Genomic DNA, 9,851 nt, shown 5'->3' with positions numbered 1-9,851 from the left:
CAGAGTACATCTACTTTTGCTGTATCTATCTATCTATCTATACACAGATAGAGAGAGAGAAAGCTATTTGGGGGAAAATATTTTATGAGAGACTTGTAACAAGGTGTTAACAGTGTGTAACTCAGAGCAGATGGGATATTTTGCCTGTATATTTTTCTTCTGATCTTTCTATAATGAGCTTGAATTATTTTTATAGTAAGAAAAACATAAATAAAGAGTACAGCTAATAGATTAAATTTGATAATGCTGATGTACAAATCCCCACCTTGCACAGTTGGCTTGAGAACTGGCCCGCCGTCTGGAGCACAGCAGGTGCTCAGTAAGGAGCAGCTGTGGTGACAACTAGGGATAGGGAATTAGAGCTGCACAACAGCAGTAAAGCAGGCACAAGTCCCCGTAGGCCTTGGGATGATTTCCCCATTTCATAGGTGAGGAAACTGAGGCTCAAAGGGCCAGGGAGGTGACAGGGCCCCCGCCTGCCATCTCCAGGATGGAGAAGAGGGAGTATGCGATGGAGATCGGAGGTGCCATCTACTTCACCATCTTCATCACCATTGGTGCCTTCATTGGCATCAACCTGTTCGTCGTGGTGGTGACCACCAATCTGGAGCAAATGATGAAGGCAGAAGAGCAGGGCCAACAGCATCAAATAACCTTCAGTGAGGTGTGTGGGCGGGGAGGGCAGAGGGAGGAGAGGGGCGTGTGTGTGAGTGCCGACAGCACACGTGTACGTGCGTGTGTGTGCACACTCGAGGGCCTGGAGGCAGCAGCCCCACCTTGAGTGCCCACTCACCAATTGGGGCTTCTGAGCGGTGTGGATTTTCTAGATGTTATATTTCTATGGCAACTCACCACTGAACAGCTGGGTGACCTTAAGACATTGAACCAATCTAAGCCTCAATTTCTTCTTCCATAAAATGGGAATAATAATAGTTATTACCCCATAAGGCTATTATGAGGATTATATGGGTAAATGAACAGTGCTTGGTACGTAGTAAGCACTCCTTTAATGTTTGCTACAGTATTATGCATTCAAGGGTAGAGCTTCCATAAGGTTGGACAAGGGAGGGGGTACTTCTGAAAGGGCTGAGGGCTGGGGCTGTGACTACAGGGTAGGTAGGGTAGGGCTTTAGAAGTTTGCTGGGTAGGATTTATTTATCAAGGGTGAAATCTGGGCTGGGCTGTTTTAAAAAGGGGTGAGAATTTCCAAAGAGGTGGGGAAGGGCCTATGCATTTGAGGTTGAGCTGCCAAAGCAAGGTAGGGAGGCTAAGACTGGTTGGAGCTATAATGAGGGGCATTAGAACCCTGGTGTCCTAAGCCTCATCCTACCTGAAGCCAAGCAGGAAGGGACTGGGGAAGGGGATGCCTGAGCTGTCTGTCCCCTCCCCGTTCATTCCCTGCTCCCCAGACAGGCGTAGAGGAGAAGGACGATAGTAACGAGCTGTCACTGGTGCACTGTGCAGTCGTCCGCTTGGAGAAATCTGGTCACCCCCAGGAACCACTTGTGGGGGGTCCACTGTCGAACCTCTCGGAAAACACGTGCGACAACTTTTGCTTGGTGCTCGAGGCAATACAGGAGAACTTGATGCAGTACAAGGAGATCCGAGATGAGCTCAACACGTAGGGGGGGTACTGGGGGTACCCCCAAGTCCCGTGAGTCAGGGCTGGGCGGTGCCTCAGCTTCTTCTGGCCTCACGTCCTCACCATTTTGTAATGCAGACCCTGGGGCCCAGAAGGGTTAAATGACTTGCTCAGGGTCCTCCTCCTGCGGAGGGGCTGGACTCCAGACCTCCGGGTTCCTCCCATCTCACACGAGGGCACAACTCGGCCTGGGCCTCTGTCAGGGCTGCAGGGAAGGGCAAAGTTGGGGTGGTGGGCGCCAGGGAAGAGGTGGGAGGGCTGCGCCTCCCCCACGGCCCGTGGAAGGCACTCACCACTCTGCCCCCAGCATCGTGGAAGAGGTGCGCTCCATCCGCTTCAACCAGGAGCAGGAGAAGGAGCTGATGCAAAAGCGCGTGTCGGTGAGCCTGTCATTAGAGAACGGGTCCTCCATGGACATCCGCGAGATGACCAACCAGCAAGACTTGCTCACTGCGCTCGTTAACATGGAAAAGGTGCGTCTTCCCTCTCCTACCCGATCGGTACTCACCGTGCCACTCCCAGCCCAGCCACTGGCCCACTTGTCAAGGTTTCCGTCTATTCCAAGAACTGTTCCCCTTCCCCACCACGCAAACTCCGCTGAGGTTCCCCGCTTTCCTTCTCGGACAGGCCACGCCCCCTGCCGTCAGGCTCCGCCCTTCGAGCCAGTTTCGTCTCTGGAGCCTTCAAACCTACCTCCACTTAGTGTGGCTTGAGCCAGCTCTGTTCCTGTTTAGTGGAAGATAATGGGGCCCGCTGTGGGCAAAGACCCCTGGATGCTCTCTAGGGTGCATAAAAGCAGCCTCCTCCTGAGGCTTCCCTCAGGAGCTGCGGGGGAGAAATAGGCACCCTGTTATTTAGTTTTACTCTGCCTCCCACACCACCTGACCAGGATAGAAGGACCTTGTGAATGTACACAGCCTGGGATCCCAAGCTCAGAGCGGGTACCAGGCAGGTTCCAGTTAGACCTGTGAAGGACTTCTCTGGGAGGCCCAGATGGGGCAGCTGTTGAGTCTGGAGGAGGGATGTAAAGGAGAGTCTGCCATGTCGGGGCAGGGGGATTCACAGGAAGGCCTCTTGGTTTGCAGGTTCATGATTCTAACACAAATATACTCCTTAACAAACACAAGAGCAGCCGCTGAGAGGCAGGAAGGGAGCCGTGGGAGCACATACACCCAGTGCTGCATCTTCCTGCATTCCTGGCATGGCTTGGCACATCCTGGCCCAAGCTCATCCTCTCCCTTACACCTGGGCAGAGGCCAGGGGCTGTGAGAGTGGCAGCAGCTGCAGGGCTTGTGCCTGTGAGCCCCAGGTCCGGAGGAGCCAGGCTGGAGAAGGATGCTGGATGAGAGTGGGAGCCCTAGCAGCAAGGACAAGCACAGAAGAGGGGTGCTGGCCAAGGTAGCCAGGGTTTGGTCGAAGGGTGGGTATCCCTGGCCCCCTGCTCTAGCCCAGAGCTGAGTGGGGCCTGAGTGGACCCAAGCACCAAGAAGAGAAAGGTGAGGCCACTGGGGCCGGCATCTGTGTATTGATAATAAAGTTTTGTGTTGGAATCAGTGTGTCTGACTGGTGGATCTCCAGCCTCTTAGGGTGCTTGCCCCAGGTCTCATGGGGAAGACAAATCTTGCCCCTCAAAAGCCTGTTTGTCTGATGAGAGAGTCACAGACTGTGCTCAAGAGCTTCCAGTCTAATGGGAGAGAGAATCTGCATCCCTAAAAACTTCTGACTTAATAGTAGAGATATAATCTTAAGTTTGGGGGAGGAGAATCTGGTCCTCATGGTTGGGAGCCCCTGTCTTATAAAGGAGCAGCCCTACCCTTTTTCTCACTGTCTGAAGGTCGAGACTGGCCCTCACTCTGAGCAGTGCTAGTCTTGTGGGGTCACCTTGTTCAAAAGCAGTTCAGCTGAGGGCAGTGGAGTTTGACTGGTTGAAGTGTGGGTTCTGGCAGGCTTCCCGGAGGAGAAGAGCACCGAAGCTTGCCGGAAGAAAGCAGGAGGACTGTGTAGGTCAGGTGAATGAAGTCTGGTGGGAACTTGGGACCTGTGAAACCTATTTGGGACCTTCCTCAAAGGCCATTGAGAATGTCAGTAGCTTCCTGAGGTAGGCAGCGGAGAGAGTCTGAGAAAACTATGCATTCGTGGGCAATAGGAAGAGCTGCCCTGGAGGACAGGAGACCTGGATTCTAATCCTCAGGTGAATCACTGGGCCTCATTTTCCCATGTGTGCAATGGGGAGAGGGTGAGATTGGGCTCCAGCTCTAAAATCAAATGGTCAGCTCTTAGCCCAGGAGGTGAGAAACCAATGGCATCAACCATGTCCCTGAGACTCAGATTCCCTGGTGCTGGGTGGAAGGAAGGCTGGAAGGCCCAGAGTTCTGCCCCGCTGTTCAGCAAAGGCTAACAATTAGGGGCCTTGGGTATATTCACCAATTGGAATGGGAGTCCCCAGAGGCCCACTGATTGCAGCTGATGGGAAACTCCACCCCCCATCCCCTCCCGTTGGTGTTGATTCCAGCCCTGAAAACCCCCTGGGCTTGCTGGGAGGGAGTCTGGACAGCTGGGAATGGGTGGGGCAGGCAGATGAGAGGTGGTATCAGCGCCAGCCATTGTGCTTCACAGTCTTGGATCCACTGTCTGTTTCCCTATTTGGGCCAGAACTCCTTTCAGCACCCTCCAGACCATCCACCAGCACAGCCATGGGCAGCCAGTGGCTTTTGCTGCTGTTGCTGCTGCTTACTGGGGATGGAGCCCTCAACCTGCCTGGTGAGTATCCACTTACATCCTTTCCATCCATCCTTTTCTGGGGGCTCTCACAGCCCCTCTTCTGCCTGGCCAGAGGGGGGAAGAAGCTGGCAAAAGAATAGGTAGTGTCTCCAGGAAGATCTAATAATGTGAGCATAGCTATCCCCCACCCCCCAAATTGTCTGCAAAGCTTGGGGTATCAGTGACTTTGGAGGCAGGAGCCTCTGTGGGGCTTCTGACCTTGCCCATCCATCTAGTCCAGGATGCTCTTTGTCTGTCCACTCCTTTCATTTTGTCATCTCATCTGTCTCCCCCTTTTTATCTGCCTTTCTCATTTGGGCCAGGCCAATAGCTTGGAGTTTCAGCAGGTTACTTTCCTCCAAAGCTGGCCCAGAACTGAGGTCCCAGTAGGTCTGACCCCTACTGCCTTCCATAACTTTTGCCAGGGACAGGAGCATCCTTGACAAACCATCCAGGAAACAGATGCCATTTTTTTTTTTTAAAGATGACTGGTAAGGGGATCTTAACCCTTGACTTGGTGTTGTCAGCCCCACACTCAGCCAGTGAGCTAACCGGCCATCCCTATATAGGATCCGAACCCATGTCCTTGGTGTTATCAGCACCACACTCTCCCGAGTGAGCCACGGGTTGGCCCAACAGATGTCAATTTGGTGAGAGGAGCAGAAGGGTATAATCATTACCAATAGCAGATTCTATTCATTGAGCACCTACAATGTGGTAAGCACTGTGCTAAGTGCTTCACATGCATTATCTCATTTAATCCTCATGACTGGGCTGGCCGGTCAGCTCAGCAGGTTAGAGCATAGTGTTATAACACCAAGGTCAAGGGTTCAGATCCCCATACCTGCCAACCACCACCACACACACACACACACACACACACACACACACAAAAATCCTCATGACCTAAGTAAGTGCTATTATCATTCCTATTTTACAGTGAGGAAACTGAGGCTCAGAGACATGTGTTGTTTTCCACATCCCCCATGTCCCCATGCAGGACACGTCCTGTATCACAGAATCACAGAGCTACAATTCTATCCCAGGTCTGACTTCTGAGTCCAGATCACACTCTATTGCTTTTCAAAAGAACTGATGGGGAGGCAGAAAACCTCAGTACCACAAAGACGTCAATTCTCATGAAATCTGTAATTCCGGTAAACTTCCACTCACAATCCCAACAGGTTGTTTGTAGAACTTGATGAGCTGATTCTAATATATGTCAGGAAGAATGAAAGGCCAACAATATCCAAGATAATTTTGAAGAGCAAGATGGGAGATTCACCTACCAAATATTGAGATTTACTATAAAGTAACAGAGAATGTAGTGTTGATACAGGGACAGACAAGTGATCTAATGGAATGACAGAGAGAGCATGAAAATCAGTTGGGGAAAATAATGACAGGTGGCATGACAAATCAGTGGGGAAAGGATGGACTTTTCCATAAGAGGGCAGGGACAACTGGTTAACCACATGTAAAAAATGTAGAGTCAGACCCAGTGGAAACATTGCTCCCTGCAAATAAAAACCTGAGGCCCCTGTAACAAGACATCTATTCATTTCAGCCTGGACTTTTGTTGCAATTGGACCCACAGATCACCAGAGATTAGAGGGCTCCTCAGATATGGAGTCTCTCACTGTGCTCAGGGGAATATGGAGACCCAGAAAGAGGTGAGGCGTTCCCCAAGGTCACACAGCAAGTTAGTTATAGAGCCAGGTCGAAAGCCTAGGTCCCCCACTCTTTCCAAGCATCCTGGCTAGCTCCCCTGCACTATTGTGACCCCTTAGGTCTGCACAGCACTAGAAGAAAGTGGGATATGGATGGGGCAGCTGCCAGGTGAGGGCAGGTTGGGGAAATTGGTCAATGCCTCTTCAGAATTAGGTGGTGGGAAGGATGAGCCTGTCACCTGGACTGAGTCACCTCCAGTTTTGTGTATTAGCCCTTTGACAATTGTTAAGGGTACAGTGACTGGGACTCAGGTTATGAACCTATCTCCGCCCATTGCCCAGGGGAAAGAGGAAGATTTCCAAGGCATCTAGCTCAGCATAGCTGATTTGGGCCTTTCTCTCTAGAGAGTGTGGCTGGCTCAGCCATGAGAATGAAGCTATGTTTTTGTGAGACAGTACAGTGTGGTAGGGAAGACATTGGGCTCTGGGATCTGATGCACTCGGCTTTGAATACAGTGCCACCACTTTCTGGCTGTGTGACCTCAACAGATGTCTTCACCTGTCTGAGCCTCAGTTTCTTCATCTGATAAATGGAAATAATAGTCCTTACCTCAGGTTGGTTTTGAGGATTCAATGCACCAATGCTTGTGCAGTAGGGCAGCACCTTACCTGGACAAGGTAAAAATTAAATGATGCCAAAATAATCCTTTACTGCTATCACACTAAATGAAACAACTGGCCTGTGATTAGGGGTCACATTGCACACACACACAAAACTCATATCTTTAAACACTAGAATCACATTTAATGCAGTTGAACGCTAACATGAAACAAGGCATTAAGAAACCAAACACCAAATGATTTAACAGGTTTCCATCTTTTGCTAATTCTCTGTGTGTCTAGAGTAGTCATTGAGTGGAATGAGACATAGTCACTGGCACAAATTATATTCTCTCCCCCTGGCATGCATCGGTTGAAATCTATTAGCACGGAGCTGGCACATAAATGGATGGGAGCTGGTAATAATGTAGTTGATGTTGATATTATTTTTATTGAATCTCCCAATAAGGATACTTGGCAAACCAGAATATTTGAGAAGAACTCTGTTTTGTAGAAGGAAGAGGTAGATTAGGGATTTTTTTGTTGGTTTTTTATAGGCAGTGTTACAATCTGGGGGGCTGCATCAGATACAACATCCTCCACAAAAGACTCTGTGACTAAGGAAACTATATTGTGTTCATCTACATCTTCAGCTCTGTCAAACAATGGGAGAGACAACGCCCCTGCAGCTGCACTTAGCTTACCAACAACCAGAAGGAAATCAACGTCTGAATCCCAGGAGCATACAACATCAGCTACTCCTCCAACTTTACCGCTAACAAGCAGTTCTACTGGGTCCACTGAGCAGACAACCCCAAAACATAGGACTCAAGAAGAGAACTTAAACACAACTATCATCACAACCTTCAGGGGTACAACACTGTCAAATACTATCATGGCTTCTACGTGGAAGGATCAGGGAGGGACATCCAGAACCATAGCCTTATCCAGCGTGGCCACTTCAGCTGAGACCCCAAAACAGAATCAGATAACTTTAATTACAGACACATCAGCATCAAACACCATAGTCAATGGAATGGAGTCATCAGTGTCCACTGACTCTGAGAAGTCAGCCACAATCACAGCTCCAACAGCATTAAATGCACCAGGTGATGACCTTATATCACCTGGGTCCATGACAGCCACTGTCTCTGAGAAGTCAGCTATAATTACATCCCTGACAACATCAAAGAAAATGACTGATGTGAAAGAATCTTTACCTACGACAACCGGTGCAGTTACCCACATCACTTCGCCAACTATGACCACTCTAGGGACAACTGTTCTTGGAACAACCATGCCTGGGAGTCAGGAAGGAGAAATCACAGCTGCATCCCCAACCCCAACAACAGCCCCCACAATGAGCAAGCTGTCGGCAACACATCATAACACAGCCCCACAGGCACCTTCCCATCCAGCAGAACCAGCTGCCAGTGTTGGCACCGCTACGCGCCAGTCACCTGAAACAACAGCTGCTCATTCCACAGCCTTTAACCCCAGCTTCCCAGGAACAACAAAATCCTCTGCTATGACTGGGGACAGTCCAGCTTCCCCTAAACACACCCAGAGCAGTGATCCCGGAGCTGGAGCCTGCGCTTTGGATGAGTATCCAGTCAGTCAGGGAGTTTGTATGTGCAATGAGAGCTACTACGCCCATTCAGGTAAGTCTGACAACCTCATGTGAATAAACCAAAGAGGAGGCGGGGGTCAGAGTGGACATTATAACTTTGAGAAGGCCCAGAGCAACACTGTGTTCAAAGGGAGGGCCAGTGAGGTTTGGTAAGACATTGGCATCTAATGAGTCTTTCTGGGTAGAGGTGATTTCAGTGGACAGGCAGGTGGCTGGCCATATGAGGTAGAACGGACCATTTATGAACCCCTAGGACTAGTCCCCAGGGCCCCAGGTAGGCCACAGATTAAATCTTCCTGGGAGAAGGAGCTGATGATCTACCGAAGACCAGGGCTGTAGTCTCAGTAGAGGCCTGGAGAGCTAGGCAGAGAAACTGAAGCAAAAGTCTGGTTGTTGGGACAAGTTGTTGGGACAAGTCATTATGACAGATATTACAGAAAGTGTGGGTTCACAGGGCCTCCCCCAAGCAGTGCAACAAACTCCCGGGCCCACCCTCTGATAGGGCTGAAGCTGGGTCCGAGGTACCAAAAAGATGTTTGGGTAATGTCCCCCAAACATGTGTTCTTTGCAGGCAAAATAATTCTAACCCCCCAAAACATTTAAATTTAACAAAATTGGGGCTAGTCGGTTAGCTGAGTTGGTTAGAATGCAGTGTTATAACACCAAGGTCCAGGGTTGGGATCTCCGTACCAGCCAGCTGCCAAAAACAAAAACAAAACAAATAAACAAACAAATTTAACAGAATTATGATTTTTCCTAAAATGACGCTGCTTTTTAAAAAAATATTAAATTCCTTCAAAAAGTATTTCTTCAGCATTCTTGCTTTGGTCTATTGGGTAATCTTGCCTTGGGAAGAGGCTTTTATTGAATGTAAAACTAGCAGTGCTTAACTTATGGGTCAGTATTTTCCAAAATGTATTTTGCAGGACACCAGTGCTACAGGATTTCAACAGACAGTACACTAAGAAGAGGTCCTATTGTCAAATGTATTTGGGGAACAATGGATTAAACAAACCTGTTTCTTGACTGCAGGACGTTTCAGAACCTTCAATACTCTCTTGTTCACTGTGACTTCCTTATAGCAGATTAGAGAATGCATTTCCCAAGGGTGTTTGTCCCCAGAGTCCTCATTCTGAGGAATGTTCTGGCAGCACCTTGGAATACTCTGTTGCATAGGAGGGGGGTTAAGCTGGGCTGGGCAAGGTAGAAGTGACCAGGGTGACACATCTAACCCAGGTGGTTTTTAGTCAAACCCCAAGTGGGTGCTGGCTCTTTAGAGGGTTGTCACCATCTCAACAGACTCTCTTGGTAAGATCGGGGTTACGTACCAAAGTGTACAACACTGCATGTGTCCCTCCACAGAGAATATAAATATATCATTGTGTTTTCATGCATTGAGAATGAGACAGCTATTGTTTCAGTGTTAATTTTTTTTCCCTGTGGGCAAGAACACGGACTCTACACAATAGACCGACTGGGCTTGAACTATGACTCATTTTCTCCTGATAGGGATAATAAAAGTGCATTTACCCCATAGCATCAGTGTGAG

At 49.2% G+C, this 9,851-nt stretch overlaps 1 protein-coding gene across 1 annotated transcript; it reads left to right on the top strand.

Moving 5' to 3' along the window:
* Nucleotides 1-490: 490 nt before the first annotated feature.
* Nucleotides 491-2,781, top strand: LOC103582490 (cation channel sperm-associated protein 4-like). Its single transcript, XM_008564069.1, has 4 exons — nucleotides 491-664; nucleotides 1,410-1,621; nucleotides 1,950-2,115; nucleotides 2,728-2,781. The coding sequence occupies exons 1-4, from the start codon at nucleotides 491-493 to the stop codon at nucleotides 2,779-2,781; spliced, it is 606 nt and encodes a 201-aa protein (XP_008562291.1).
* The last annotated feature ends 7,070 nt before the right edge of the window (nucleotides 2,782-9,851 follow it).

The sequence above is a fragment of the Galeopterus variegatus genome, unplaced genomic scaffold, assembly GCF_000696425.1.
Source record: "Galeopterus variegatus unplaced genomic scaffold, G_variegatus-3.0.2 Scaffold16463, whole genome shotgun sequence".
Taxonomy (NCBI): Eukaryota; Metazoa; Chordata; class Mammalia; order Dermoptera; family Cynocephalidae; genus Galeopterus; species Galeopterus variegatus.
This window is presented reverse-complemented; position numbering and strand designations above follow the sequence as displayed.